The sequence below is a fragment of the Micropterus salmoides genome, unplaced genomic scaffold (assembly GCF_014851395.1).
Source record: "Micropterus salmoides isolate LMB-PRFRI ecotype aquatic unplaced genomic scaffold, ASM1485139v1 Ms_hic_scaffold_18, whole genome shotgun sequence".
NCBI classification, from domain to species: domain Eukaryota; kingdom Metazoa; phylum Chordata; class Actinopteri; order Centrarchiformes; family Centrarchidae; genus Micropterus; species Micropterus salmoides.
Window position 1 is genome coordinate 21,243,006 of NW_024040928.1, and position 16,208 is coordinate 21,259,213.

The 16,208-nt window shown below is 40.4% G+C and overlaps 1 protein-coding gene across 1 annotated transcript in view; it reads right to left on the reverse strand.

Moving 5' to 3' along the window:
• susd6 (sushi domain containing 6) overlaps positions 1 to 16,208 on the reverse strand; it is a 30,976-nt gene that overhangs the window by 14,102 nt on the left and 666 nt on the right. Inside the window, exon 2 of the mRNA XM_038726284.1 lies at positions 10,046 to 10,258. Within this exon, the coding sequence (XP_038582212.1) occupies positions 10,046 to 10,217 (172 nt within the window). The 5' untranslated portion in view covers positions 10,218 to 10,258. The remainder of the gene's footprint in view (positions 1 to 10,045; positions 10,259 to 16,208) is intronic.

Below are 16,208 nucleotides of genomic sequence, written 5' to 3' on the forward strand. Positions count from 1 at the left end.
TATGTCTATCATTTAGGATACATGATTGTGTTACAGTATCCCCGTAAGAAAGGCAGTGGGAAAAAAGTAGCATTAATGACTGAGATGGTGCCCCATGCTTTTGCATTACATCTCCAATTATTACACAATGCAGTAAATATTACAGCACCAATACGTCATCACCTGCCGTCACACAACTGCTCTAGCAAGCCACCAAGAGAGTGATCAAATGACACCAAGTGTATAACCTGTTCACACATACAGACTACCCTACTGAGAGAAGCGGTATGCCGTTTACTGCCAGTGTGTGTCCCTTGTTTTTCATAACAGTGGTTCATAAACGCTAACATACTGTGTTTAATAGACAGTATAGGCTGAAACTCTCCTAATCAAAAGGGAAAGCTGATCAAAGGACATACCTGCCAAAGCTAAGTGCAGATACGACTTGCAGTAACTATCAGTTAATCTTGCTAGTACGTTTGCCCTGGGGTAGACAGATCATCTCAGCTATACTTTAAAGCCTGATCCATTGCTGAATCTTTGTTTGCTCTGGGTATAGCAACCGCTGTCCCTAATGAACACCACTGTGAGGACATGAACTGTTGAGCACACAAAATAAACAAACAGGGGCAATTTAAATTCATATATCATCATGCATTAGCAAGCGATGAATTGTGTTCAGTATGCCGGATGCTAAATATTAAAAAACAGTCTTGGATTTCAATCGGAGGCCATAAAACCTAATCAGGACACTTTCACCCACTGGTATCACTACGTCAGTTCTACTGAAGAGTGTGGAAAGCTGTGATAAGCAACAGCCTACCTATATTTGGCAGAGGCAACTCGACATTTCCAAGAAAAATATTAAGCTTCTGGGAAACTATCCATTAGCCTCAAGTATAAGCCAAGCATGCCATGTCAAGACAAGTTGGATAGTTCCTTTAAAAGCTTATATCAGCTTTAATATTTAATGCTGTACATTTTCTTGAAGACCACAATCACTGCTGTATAACTCTGAATTCTAACTCAAACATAATAATAGAATACTGAAACCTCACATGTTGACAATAAAATGAGTATTAGTTAAAGAAGTGCAAAAGTTTTGGTAAACAAGAAGCCAAAAATACAAGATGACAGGATTTTCATTGTCAGCTGGAAGTCCATTGAGATAGTTACTAACAAACTACTGTTGTTGTGTTGTCATGAAGAAGATATAAAGTAGTGTTTATATTGCTGGCCAGAGATCCAACACAGCAAACAGTTTGTGGACGCAAACACACAGATATGAAACGCACATCCAAGGCCTGGACGGGCGTGCTGCCAGCATAAAGAGCACAGTAACATCATCTCCACTCCACAGCAATAAACAATAGACAATATAGTTATTTACATACATCTACATCTTGAAATAAATGTTGTAACTTTTGTAAAGTTGTGAAGCCTAGACTCATCTACAAATCTACAAGTTTCAAGTTAATTTCAAATATGCCAAGTAAGTTATAAATTATCAATTTGTGACTCAAGCCCAAACAGTTAAAAGGTGGGGTATGCAATACTGAGAAATTCAATACCACCGGGGAACGACACAGCAGGTAATGTAACTAATGCTAAGTTGTGGGTTTGCAAACAGTTGCTACAGTTGCTGCTGCAAAGTTAACATGCAGAGAGGACGAGAGGGTCCCAGAGCCAGCACACCAGCTCCAAACAGTGATACTCACACCTCTCCGCCTACTATACCAAACATCACAACAACAGCATAACTAGTAAGTAAGCCGAATGTCCGTGGGCAAGTCATTTAACATTTGCTGACACACAAATCATGGCAGGAATACTGTTGTGTAGCTTGGTCTAAACCATCTTTGTTTCCTATTCACAGAGTCAGGGCTGTGTATTCTTTTCAGCGCACACAAAGAACGGACAGCTAGAGGACCATGAAGAGATATTTGCTGAATTTGACAAAAAGACGTGTATTGGATTAGAACCACATAAACAACCTTTAATGACTATGACTTCTGCCCACAAACACAAGCAGTTAAAGACAATATGTTTAAAAAAGCAGTTACTGTTAGTGAGAGGATTACAGAAAATGTATTAGATCCAATTGATTGATTGATTGATTGCAGCTTGCAGGTTGCAGCTTCACAAATGCCAAAGGTTGCACACATTGCTCTATTTCTCATTGTAAACTTATTACTTGAGCTTTTTGACTGTTGGTCAGAGTAAGCTGGCAATTTAAAGAGGTATTTGGATTTGATGGCTTGTGCCATTTGTCATTATTTTTAAATTGAATTTAAATTTAAAAAATGTATTTATAAATATACAGACCTATACAAATAGATGTGAAAAAAACAGAGACATGCATGCTTCTTATAAATGACACAGTTAGCCAAATGGAAACCAATGTAGCCTATACAAAGACCATTTGGCTGCTGTTTGTTATTGCGAGCTGTTTACAGATGATGTAATCAGGACAGAGGGCATTAGCTAAGGATGGAGCTAAGCCAACTGGCCAACAAACATCTTAACACTCCATCAAATGGACTGGTTACAGTTTGAGTGGACTAAATGGAACAAAACAAAAACAGGAAATAATGAGAAGTAGACAGGAAATATTGAATGTTGCTGCTGACAAAAATGAAACCAAAGGCCTGTACGTAAACAGCAAAAGCTGAATTCTAGCTGTGTCAAAAGGGAGGTACAGAAACTAGGGAGAACATATTTTAAGTGAGAACCCAGGCTCAGGTCTACGAGTCAGCAACTATGCATAATAGTGAGGTCTTCAAAGAAGGCATTTAATCCCTAACAACTCCAAGGGTGCTGTTCTGAATATCTATGTTCTGACTTCCCTCTGGAGGAAGATCAGCTAAGAATCATGAATTGTGTAGTGTCATGCCCTCTCTTCCCTGTATTTACAATCTCAATTAAACATCTATTGAAGAGATTGCAGAAATGGCCTAAAAATAAGACAGCAGTGATGGAGCCGTTCCTGCTGAAAGGAAAAAGAGCTTTACACGACCTCCAACAATGACGACAAGCTAAACTAAATGCGGCAGGATAGCGCATGTATAGCCTAGCCCAACCCTTTAGCTCAGAATCAGAAACTTTATTTTGCAGTCTATTCTGCTACCTGAGATTGACTGTTTTTGAGCAGCCTTTATGCACTTTGGATACACTATTTAGCAAGAAACTAGTATAGAGATTCTGACAAAGCTGAAGTTGGATTAAACTAGGGATGAAACGGTATGAAAATTTCATTTCACGCTTATGACCAAAATTATCATGGTTATCTACTGGTATTGTAAAAATGTGCCGAAAAATATTAAAATGTACTGATATACACACTGAAACCATTTCAACAAGTTTTATATTGAAAACTACAAATAAAATTGCCATTTTGTTTGCATAAACAATAAAATACCAGCCAATACTTTTTGCGAACATAAGAAAACCATCCAAGTGTGCATTATCAAGATTTTATATTTTATAGGTAATGCAATGAGCCCATGCACAGTTCCATAAAAGTTTACAAACTGTTAGCAAGTCAGACAGACAAACCAAAGCTAAAAGTTAACTCACAATGCTTTCACTATAAGGTTATTTTCTTCAATCAAGTTTCCCTAGCGCTCTCATACAAACTAAAATACGACCAGACTTCAGAGTGACTGAAAAAATCACAGTGTTCGTTGATGCTAAACAGTATTTACCGTGAGTTTATAATAGCACGGTAACTGAATCCGGTTATCATGGTAATTAAAATGTGTACGGTAATAATAACTGTTGGGAATTTTACCATGGTTTATCATTACACCGGTAATCGTAGATTAAACTAAAAGCTGATGCAGTACGGTGTTGCCCTACTTCCGGTGTCTCGCTACAACTTTGACATATTGAGACATGTCCACTGTGTACTCCACCATGTACTCCCAGCAAAATATAACAACACCAGTCCAAACACGCTAGTTGCCGCTCTCAACTGAGCTGCTGTTATGCTAAACTGATGGTCATGCAGGCGGCTAAACAGAAAGAGCTATTTAATAAGAAGCAAAAGCATTGTTATATCCAGCTGGCAGTACTTTAAAAACTGCTGTCTAACATGTGAATTTCTGTGGCTTGGAGTTGTAAATGCTGTTTTAAGATAGTGCTAATGCAAGCAAAACATTTACTACTGCTTCACATTAAAAGCCTTGAAACCCCTACAAAGCTTTATTGTGAAGCAGCTACAGGAAGTGAAGCTTTATTTCTAACCAAGGTTAGTGAACAACTCCTATCTCCGTAGTCTGCAAGCAAGACATTGATGTTTTTCTGCACTTTTCGTCATCAATATACAGTTTAAAATGTTTCCAATGTCATTGTGGGAAAATGGTAAAAGCCACAGAAAACTGGTGAGATGAATAAACCCTCAAGCCCTTAATTTGTCTTCAAGATATCGTATTTTACCCTTCCATACTCTTGAACAGAAAACCACTCATGCTGTACCTGCGTCATGAGCTGACATGATTGCTCACTGTCTGTCGCGGTGTGGATGCCTCAACCATTGGCAAATTCAGCATATGTGTGTAGGATGCTCGGTGCTTTATGTGTAAAGCTGACGAACTTGTTTCAACATGATGCTGCAGTTGACTAAGGGTGTAATGAAAAATCAGCCCACACTGTTTCAGTGGGCCTGAAAAGCACACATCAAAGAGGAGGTGAGAGGGGAGGGAAAAAACACAAGACAGACGAAGAAAGTGGGAGACAGAACAGAGACAAAAAAGTCAAAAAAGAAAGAGAACATGAATATGTACTTTGGCAAGATTTTGAGGAGGCAGCTTGACAATGCAAATACAAAACACAAACAATAAAGTAAAGACAGAACAAAAACACAGAATGAAAGCAAAGAAATAAAGAATGAACTGAACTGAACGAAGGAATAGAAGCAAAAGCAACAGAAGACAGGAGAGACTGGGGGATATATTTAGCAGCTCATTAGTCAGAGATGTCCTCTACTCAGCAGGCTGGTCCCTCAGATGAGGCCCTTTGGAAATCATTATGACTGCCTGCTGCTTCAGACAACCACACACATTTTACTGGAAAACAATTTACAAACTGCCTCTCCTCTCCCCAGCCTTAATGTAGCTTCAAAATAATCCTCAGGTTTTGGAGAGATGCCCAAAAACAAAGCTTTGAACAATGCAAAGTAACGGGGTGTTTTGAATAACATGAAAAAACCAACAACAGTAAGAGCTAAATTCAAATTCATATATCTTAACTTATTTTGTAAATTATCAGATTTGTGCCTGGTGCTGCCAGTGCCACCACTCCCTGCTTTGACATTCATTAACCGTTACTATCCTGCACCTGTCATCAGGGGAGAAATAACAAGATGGTGGTCAGCACATTGCACACACCAAACTGCCACCAAAAGTGTCTATCAGGACACAAATGTGAAACATAGACACCCAAAATAGTAAAACATGGAAATCACATCCTCTAATTAGCTTAGTGCTAGCTGGTAGAGCTATGCAGCTAACAATAATCCTGAATGGGATCTTCACGAAGTAATGGAACGGTCTGGTCAACTGTTAAAGTGAATGAAATGGTCTTGCGTCGCCTGTCCACACTGCAGTATCTGTTTCCATGGAGTATTTCTTTGTCTGGTGAGGCATTTAGAGTTTTCCTTTAGGGCTTGATTGGGTGGGAGAGCTGTTAAATGGCATGAGGTGAGAGCACAGAGTGATGGCTCAAGTGATAAACACACAGGTAATGAAAGAGAAAGGCTGATGGATTCGACCAGACTGCTGCTAATGAGCTTTGGTGTCACCTGGCTAATGGCTGGAGCTTTAAAAATAGAGAAACAAAAAGAAGAACAGAGACATCATAGAAAAGGGGGCTGTGCTGTGATCAATATACTCAGTCACACACACACACACAAACACACACAGTGTGAGTTAGCAGTCCTAATTGCAGATTGGTGATCTAGTGGAACTGCAGCTTGCAGTGGTTTGGCCCGTGGCTTCCAACACCCCACTAAAAGCCCTCTTTCTTCTCACATTTCATAAAGGAGCCAGTAGCCAAGGTATTGCTTTACTCCTGCCTGCTTGCAAACCACTTTGCTAACAGGACTTCAGGGGACTATTCTGAACAGTAAATTGCAGGGGACCCATTAACTAACACACACACACACTTTTGTTTGACTACAGAAAGCAACAAGTTTCAAAGACTACAGCTGTTTGAAGACACCAGAAGTAGGGCATGGCTCATTCAGATATTTTCCTCTGTGGTCAGAGCAATGACGCTATACTAGCCACAAGAGTCTACTCTGTTATTACAGAGAAAAGGGGAGTTGTCTTTTTCTTTGAGCAACTCAACTTTCAAGAAAACATCCTCATATCCTTGGGTTGGACCTGCCATGTGCGAGCAACAATCGATTGTCAAAAACACACGGCTCTCCGCTCCTTCTCTTGCTCTCCTCCCCTCACAACTTTTCTTTACCCTATGACTCCACTTCTCTTCCAGGCCCGGGGAAAGCCATTTCCTGTTCTCACATGTGAACATACATAAACGTCACCGCCACACAGAGCACACAGCAGGCTTGTTTGTGGGAGACTTCTGGTCCTCACTGGCACTTTCTTGTACAGCTATATCTCAACTTCAGAAGACAATGGGGTTTTTAGAGGGCATCGTTTATCTATTTAAGTGGACGCACAAGGAGGGACAGAGTCATTTTGCCTCCTGGCATATAACACTGTTAGAGTAGAAAACACGGCATGTGATCATGTGAATAGACTCTTTGGTGCTCTGAGTCCCATCTTTTCTCTTTGAGATCTGACTCACTGTCTAGGTCCACTTCCTCTGAAACAAACCACAAAGGCTCACTGTAAGGAACTGACACCATATTAGGAACTGAGCTCTATGCAGTCAACATTAGTGGATGTCAGATAGACTCAGTAAAGACATGAAACAAGCAGTATTTCCACAGCGCCCTGAAAATCCTCCAGACTGATGCCGTTTATCCTGTGCATACACAAATCCCAAGGTGCCGCTTTGTTGCTGTTTGTTTACTGGCACCCTGCTTGAATGCAGAGGATGTTTTGTTTGGCATGTGGATACTTTTGGAAGAATGTCCTGAATCATAAACACAAATATAATCATAAACAGTAATCACAAACACAAATTTTAGGGAGTCATTTACAGTTGCTCAGCAGATAGATACCTTGCTGGTAATCTTGTTTGCAATGAACAGCCGAGATAAAAAAAGACACGGACTTGGACTGTGATGGCTCTAAAAATACCTCGCCCCCAAAAGGCTTTGTGACCACTTCCTAACAGAGCATATTAACAGATACAAGAAATTGTTGTCCTGACCTTTCCACAGAGAACATGAAGCCACCAATGTGAAAACTTAAAGCTTTTCCTTTCTTTGTTAAAAGGAACTTTACTGTTTATCGTCTTGTCTCTACATTGTATTTCCCATCACTTAAAGGCCAAATTCCCTAAAAAAGCAATATCCACAGGTGGCACATAAACCCCCATAGACCAAAAATTAAGGCTTGTCGCTTATCTGTGATGTTCTCTGGTGTGTCTAGTATGCAAATGCTGTACAGTACATTTTTTAGTATCCATTTCTATTCATACTGCACACCACTATTTGTATGAGTCTGGAACAAGCCTGTCAGCAGTGATGAAATTTCATATTCATGAAAATTTCGAGAGCAATCTCCATCCCTGGAACGCGTCAATGGATTACCTCTGTGAATTATGTATGGTGAGCAGGAGAGAGAGGGAGGCCAGTGAATAGAAGAACTAATAAGATAATGACTTTAAAGCTTTAAAATTAGCGCCTCCCCTTTATGGCTATATGTATAATTATAGATTTAATTTCATACTTTCATGCTGTAAATGCTGCAGTTCATGTCTTGGTCGTCAGTTGTAGATCTCATGCCGTATTGATGGTCTGTTGATGCTTCTAAGTGTCTGCCAAATGAGTAAATGTAAATGGCTGTTTTAGTGTTGTAATTTCTGTTAGGTCTTCTTATGTTTACATACACCCAGTGTGTGCTGTTATGGTCTTACATTGTCTATTTTTATGTTAATTTCTCTTGGCTGTGTCCTCTGTTTTCTACTGCAATGAAGTGAACCTATTTCTCAATACACACTAAACTGTCATCCTCATGAAAAATCATCAGAACAAACTATTACAATGGAGCAATCCAAGTTGCCTAGAAACCTGTGCATGAGCCACTCACTATTCATTTAATGCAAGAGATCAAATATCGTGTGCTACACGCCATTTTTGAAGAGCCTGAACTCTTGAACTGTGACTCAGCATCGATACTGCCCACTATAAGGAAGTAAAAATCATACCTTCAAAACTAACCTTTGTGCCATTGTATTGTTGTCAGTTCACTCAAAACCTCTCCTGGAATGTTCCATTACATGTCTGAAAACTAGGTTAATTACAACATAAAATAATACCAGTGGCAATATAAAAACAAAAGAAACGAATAAAAAGTTTGATTGGGTGTGTTGACCATGTGGATTCCTTCAAGCAGCTAATGAGATAGTAGGCCTAAAAAGATTTAGACCACACAGTTAATAAATTGTCTTTAAACATGCCAGTTGAAATAGTCCTAGTGGTGGCGTCTAGAGAACTATCTGTCCTTTTCCATCAGTTGACTGGCAGTCTTAAAGGCGCAGGTGCATCATGGGTATTGAAAAGAAATTATTGGATGGACATTTGTCCCTACGTAATGCACCAACTGTCACAAACCCGGTCGATACAGGGTCTTTTCATTTCATCATCTTTGGTACAACCATATGTTACAGGCATAACACACAAGCAAACACATGTACACACAAATACAGTACACAGAGCTCGTGGCCTGGGCATTTGCAGCCACAATTCTGTGTTCGTAAGCAAGAATATGTGTGTGAGTGTGTTGGACGGAGAACGTGAGCGTGATACCAGCCCCTCTGGGATCTACATGAATCATGTGTAGCCTATTATATAAGACCGAGCAAGAGAGACGATACACTTGGGATCAACAGTGCCCTCCCCTTGCCCATCCATCCACCCATTCTGCTCTGTCTCTTCCTTTTGTTGCTGTTTTCTCACACATTAATTTATTTAAGAAAGGAAATAAATAAATGCTTTAAAAACATCCCAGAGCCTTAAACCACCCCTCACACACATTTACTTATTCACACACACACACACACACACACACACACACACACACCGCCTCCTCTCTGTGGCAAGGACATCTGGCATATTTCACAAGCTGGCTATGTGAGGAAAGTGTGCGCATGTTTGTATGTGTGTGTGTGTGTGTGTGTGTGTGAGAGTGTGTGTGTGTAGGTAGTGTGTGTTTGTTTGGGGGGAGGGGACTAGAACATTGGAAGGCTAAAGTGAAAGGAAAGCTGGCACACGTGAAGGGGTTCAGCGAGGACATGCCATCAACATTGTGTTCCTCTTGAAGAAAACCCACGACACAAGCTCTGTAGGTCCTGTGGTGCTTGATAAATAACCGTATTACCCATGTTTACTTTAACTTCCAAGTGTGAACCAAATATCCCTCCCAACAGAGAACAACCCATTCAATTTGAAAACCTGACACTTCACATTCAGAGATAATAATCAAAGATCTCAGGCCGAAATACAAAACCTGCTTTGAAGGTTATGGTGGGGCAATAACCAAAGCTGGCTAGACGTGCTAAAAGCTCTCAGAGGACGCTAAATGTCATGGCTGATTAAAACCTTATGACAGCAATGTGACCGCAGACAACATCATCTCTCTGTTTTATTCAATAGCGGAGGAAGACTGTTGTGACTCATTAGGGCAGTGAATGGATTCAGAGAGTGTGTGGGATTGGGCTCTCAGCTGCCATTCGGAGGCAAAGCAACCTGACCGAGCCAAGGGTAAAGGAAGCCAATTTAAACTAACTGACCTGCGAGACGAAGGGAAAATAACCTCAATCAATTCACAAGAAGCGGGAGCTAAGATGGCGGTTTAGTCGATGTATATCATGTGGGAGTGAAGACAAAAAGAAATGCGTGTGGGTTTGTGTGTGTGTGTCTGCATCTTACCTGATGCGTGACCATGAGGGAGCAGGGTGAAGAGGAGGAGAAGCGCGGAGGCAGCCAGCCTGTGGGCTAGAGAGGAGGAGGTGAAGGAAGAGGAGGTGGAGGAGGAAGAAGAAGAAGAAGAAGAGGAGGAGGACAGGGCTCTCGTCTGAAACGCTACCATTCCATCGCACATCTTTTCCTCCGGCGACCAGTGAGAGTCCTCTACAGCTTAACCTGTCCAGGCCACATAGAGAGGAAGGGATAGAGAGGGAGGGGGGAGAGAGGGAGGATTACTATCAACATTCAGCAAGGATTATGTAACCAAAAGCAACACAGACAGACAGGAGGGAATAGGGTGTGAGGCAGAGAAAAGGCCACAACTGCGCATCATCAAGTAACAGTAAGTTCACTAATAAAAGTAGCAACATGACTGACTATGTGTATTTCCTCTTCTTGTGCTTTATTTCCTTAAACAGCATCTTGCTATGTAAACCGCCCACCAGACAGACAGCAACTCTCCTTTTAAAAAAACCACCAGTGGCAGGAGCAGCAGCAAGAGAGTGCCTCTGATCTCCCCTCGATCCCCTCATTTGGCTCTGCCACAAGATCTAGCTAAATAAACCCGCCATTACACTCTGCTGTAGATGATGTAACAGGGAAACAGATCCCCGCCGCTGACAAGGTAGCAGCATTAGGATGATAGAGGCTGAAAATGTGTGAGAGCGAGACAAAACAGCTGCAAAAATCCTGATAGTCAGGAGATGAGCATGCCCAGAGAGCAGCATTTTACTCTAGCTTCATCATAAAATAAGTAAAAATTAAAATGTTTCTGGCTCCTTGGTGTGTGGACAGCAGCCAAATCAATGTGTATTAATTCAGTATTAGTTTGTTTGTGCATTTATAAACGTACATGAACAAAGACTGTCGAGGCAGGGATTCCTCAAATGTAGTTATTAAAGAGTTATGATAAAAAGGGTACAGTACGTCACAAATGAATGATAAACAGATGCCATATCACTGTCTGCTCAGCTGTGATGCTATTCTGCCATATGCTGTAGATTGTTGTAAGTTTGATGAATAAATTATGTAAAAACAACAACATCAGGTGCTACTATCTGAAATATTTTCTGTATTCTTTATCTGCTCATATCAACATACTGAACAAGCTGAAGACGGATGTAAATATCTTTTGCTCAACTTATTACTAATTGCAAAACTTCGTATCTACCTTAAGTTATATCTGTTGTAAGTGTCTGAAGAACATCTTAAATGTAAAACCTAATGCTGTGCTCTAGGACGACAGCAGAGAAAAGCAGTGAAGAGATGGAGAGTTATAGTGAGACACCTTTAAAAAGGCATCACTGGGAGGAAAAACACACATACAATAACAACCCAATCTTCTCTCCATGATTCTAACTTAACTTCCTAAAAGCATTTGTTGGTTGATTAGGGGGATACAACAGAATGTACACTATCATTACATAAATGAGATGCAGGTGCACATATGTTGCTACAGAGAGATTGGGATGAAGTAGCAGTAGTTGTGCTTTGTAGGGAACTAGCTTGCTGGCAGGCAGCATATCCTCAAGAGAGGGCAGAGGGCCCATTACAGTTCCACAAGGCTGCTGAGCTAATGGCTACAGTAATGGCACTGCTGCACTTAGGGGGCGGCGAATTTGATTGCAGATATACTGCGTGGCCACTGGCACTGCCACAGATGACCCGGAACTACTGTGATGGGGGAAGTAACTTTAAACACACATACACAGTTAGGTCAGAGTGTGCATACTCCATAGAGCTGAAACTATTAGTCCATTAATTAATCAACTAGTTGACAGACAGACAAAATAAATGAAAAAAACGACAAAAAAAAACAAAAGAAAAAACAAAAGATTAATAGAGAAAACAACCTACAGATTTACTGACAATGAAAATAATCATTAGTTGCTCCCCCAAAACTCAGAGTTGGGAGGTAATGGAGGTCAAACGCAGTGGCCCTGTTCTGGACATTTCCATACATAGGCTCTCAAAATGCTGTAAATCAACTTCAGCATATTTTGCCTGTCTGTGCTTCCACATTTTAGCGTCCGGCACTAAGCTACATTTTAAATAACTTAACAGCCTGCCACCTTTCTGATGTCCACAAGAGCAGGAGGGAGACGCATACCTGCATGCGGTGCAGGCCAGCTGGAGAGTGACGTAAGTCGGTTTTGGCAGAACAGTTTGGATACTGCATTAAGCCAAAGGGCAGACAAAAACACATGCAGGGGACCTGAGCCAGGCATTTGATCCATAGACGCTATTTCATTTGTACATGTTGGGATCAGAGCAGTGCTCACAGAGCGATCCTATGTTAACTCAGATGATGATAAAGTATTTCTGATTATGTGATCTGATTAACACGTGTTTTGTTCAAAGGCTCTTGTTTGGATGTAAATAACCACCTGGGATGGCATTTATAATGCAGGCCTGACCTCCTGAGAGAGCTGAGGGCAGAGTATTGACCAACCCGTATATTTGCAAAGTGAAAACTTAAGCAGAATTAGCTTAATTGCTTTCAAACAAGAGCATCTGAGAAAGGAGAAAGTCATTAACTCTGTGCTTAGGTATCCCACAAAATACAGCATTCCAATTAGCTAGAACAAGATAGCTCGGAGCCTTAAAGGAATTATTTGCAGATCTTTCAATGCTCTGACTTTATATTCATGCATTTAATCGATTAATAATGCAGCAGGCATCATGACAGCGAAAGCACAGAAATACTTCAAGTTTGGGTGTCAACTTTCCAAATTTGCCACTGTGCATGTTTCCTGTCAGACGCTGCCAAAGATGTTGAGCTCGACACGTCACATTAAAGGATGTGCTGCTATTTTGAACTTCAAGAGATTTAGTTTCTGTTTCCTGGAACAACATTTTGTATCAAGCCACATAAACAAACAAACACTTCTTTCCGGCAGCTGCATGTAGCCGCCAGGTGACATTTTTAGGGCCTGTAATGATATTGGCGTAGGTACAGTCAAACAGTGCGTGTTTAAATAGCTATCAGTGTCATTACAAAGTCCTTTCAAATGGCTGACATTCAAGCCATTATTGCAGAATGACTACTTCCAATTATAATTAGTGTCACAGGATATATCACTACCAAAAGAATGGCTACTAAAAGGAATATAAAAAACAACCAGAAAGCAAATGCTTTCCACACTGACTTACTAAACTTTTTTAAAGATGTAATGACATGAAACTCGTAAACTACCTTGCTTCCTGCAAGGGAACAAGAGAACTTCCTTATTTCATACTAAATCAAGCTACATGTGGCTGAGGCTACTTTTAATTAAGAAGAATGGTAGATTCAGAAAAGGAACATGTAAATATTTTAGGATGATTTAATGTCAACGTTGTGTAACCACGGTGCTTAATTAATCACTATAATCAATGTGATCATTTGGTTCCAACCCAACAAGGGCAAGAACCCAACAAGGGCAAGAAGAGACAAGACTAGCCATGCAACAAAAAACGGTGTTACCAGCTCTAGTTTACCACAGGTTTGGATGGAGTAGACTATATTGTACAAAATCAAATCTGCAGCAGCCTGTCAAATAAACAGAACAGTGAAAATTGGCACTCTTAAGAAAGAAATACTTTCACAATCAGAACAAAGCTGCTCTGAAGTTGTGGACTTTAAAAAGCTGTTTTGAAATCAACAGCTATGTTTTATTGTTGGTCAGACAAACAAGCAAACTGAAGTTATCTACTCCAGAAAAATAATTAATAATGAAAATAATCTCTAGTTGCAGCCCTGAATGACACTGCAAAAAAATGCAATGCTATTTGTCATTTGTGTTCAGCCCATTGCATTAAGAGTTTTTTACAGCATAAATACTTTGTCTGTTAAGTCCTTCACTTGAGGAAAAAAAATCATGCAACTCTCCACTTCAGACACCAGTGAGACAACCAGCCAGCCAGCAGGCTGCAACTGCAGTTTTTCAGCTGCCCGGGGCTCCTGGAATGCAAAGAGAGCCAAGGAGAGCAGCAGTACAGGCATGTGTCCGGGAACAGAGAGCACTCAGTGTGCCAAGGAAACAGCCGGGAGGAGATTTCCACCCGATAGACCCATTGCTACTGCGACTGGTAGATCCCGCCTGGGCCTGTGGAGGGAGCCCAGAGATGGGGCTCTGCATGGCAGCACAGAAAGGGCCCTTTGTCATGAAGTATTATGTAGTGTTAAGCCCCACAGTACCCGAGCATCCCTCTGTACCGCCGCAAGGGAGGGCACGGAAACACACAGTAAGATGGAGAGGAGAAAAAAAAAAGGAGACAGAATTAAGATAAAACAGTGGGAAGAGAAACACACACAAAATTAGAGAAACACTTTGTTGACAGTGTTAAAGGTAGGGAAATGTGAGAATGGGATTGAAGCCAAGTGTTCTTATCTTTATTCACAAGATATTTTCTTTAAGCTATGTTGTCAAACAGAAAAGGCCTCTGAATGTTGGACCGGGAGTTTAAATAGAGAACCATTAAAGCTACACATTATATATCTGCTAGTTCCTCTGTGAAAGCTACAGCGTGTGCAACGTGTAAAAACAAAACAAGTCAGTCCCAACAATGAGAGTGAAATGAGTGATTGTGACACTCACAAAATTTACTCAGTTCTGCAATGAAAAACATGTTATAAATTCAATGAAGTCATCAAAAAGTAGAATTCATACGTTCCAACACAATACGCCGCCTCTAAATAAAAACACAAAGACTGGGTATTCTTGAATACAGTATCAACACCTCAAAAGGCGTGATAAATAAAATAGCAGGAAATAACAGAAGCATGCACTTTCACACACTGCAGTTATTAATGTTTCCACATAAAATAACAGTTTCCACCAAAACTCTTATTTGGCTGTATTTCTAGGGACAAAGTGGGGCATTGACTAAGTACAAACCACATACTGTTTGGTCGGTGAACACTCTCCTGCTCAACGAAGTAGCCCGCAGTCAGGACAGCGTTCACAAGTTTTATACTTGTGGGGGCAGAATGAATTTATGTTGTAATATGAATTTATGTATGTAATAGAAAATGCCTCTTGGGGTGGTCAATATGGATAAACCCTACATCATGGTAAATGTACTTTTGTACAATATTGATATATCATATATCATTCATATAATACTGTCAATGGTATTGAGAACTTTTATTAATTAATAGATAAAATACCCAGACAGGATTGTTTTGGCTAAACCCTGACATATCAAGGTAGTTCATCACATTAATGCTATAACTATAATCCTAAAATAACTAAAATCCAACATTACTATTTAGTAGGGATAGCAACCACAGCATAAACAGAGTGGCATATAAACATTTTTGTTGTCTCACAGAATGCCTTATCACATCTTCCTCACTAAACTTCCTCAGTCTCTTAAAATATGTTTGATCTTTGTTCTCCATTATTATGATAAACAGCTCACATTTGGACTTCCCTGCCCTTTTGCTGTGGTTAAGTGTCTATCATATCTTACCCTTCCCAGCAAACAGGAAACGCCTCTAACTTTTCAGAATCAGAGTCAGAAGGAGCTTTATTTCCAAGTAGTGTTTTACACATGATACACGTGATAAGGTGCTACACGTAGACAAACATACAGTTGACATAAATAAATGTAGAAATATATAAATATGGAATGGAAGAACAACGTTGCAGATATATACATGTGCATTATTCTAGGTCTGTGCCATGCAGAAGTAACGTAACGGGAAGAGAATATTGTGTACATATAAATATATAAACTGAGAACATAAATGAGGGAGTGGGAAATGACTGCGTTTGGAATATCTGAGCAGAGCAGAGACCTTCAAAACTCAACAACACACCCCTGCAACTGTATCAAAGTGGTCAACTGCCTTTATAGCAGCTCTGAAGCAGAGTCACACGCTTCGACACGTGCAACTGTACTGCTCGCTATTTAAACAAAGAGTGTGGTGGGCTGCCAGGACTACACACACACACACACACACACACACACACACACACACACACAGTAGGACAAAAACAAAGCAACCCAATTCTAACACGCAACACATGCAATTATTTAATCACTGTTTCAGTTACTTTCATGTTCGCACATCAGAAATAATCAGGATATTGAGCGACGTCTATAACTGACACAGCGGACTCCTTGCTACGTTGCAAAC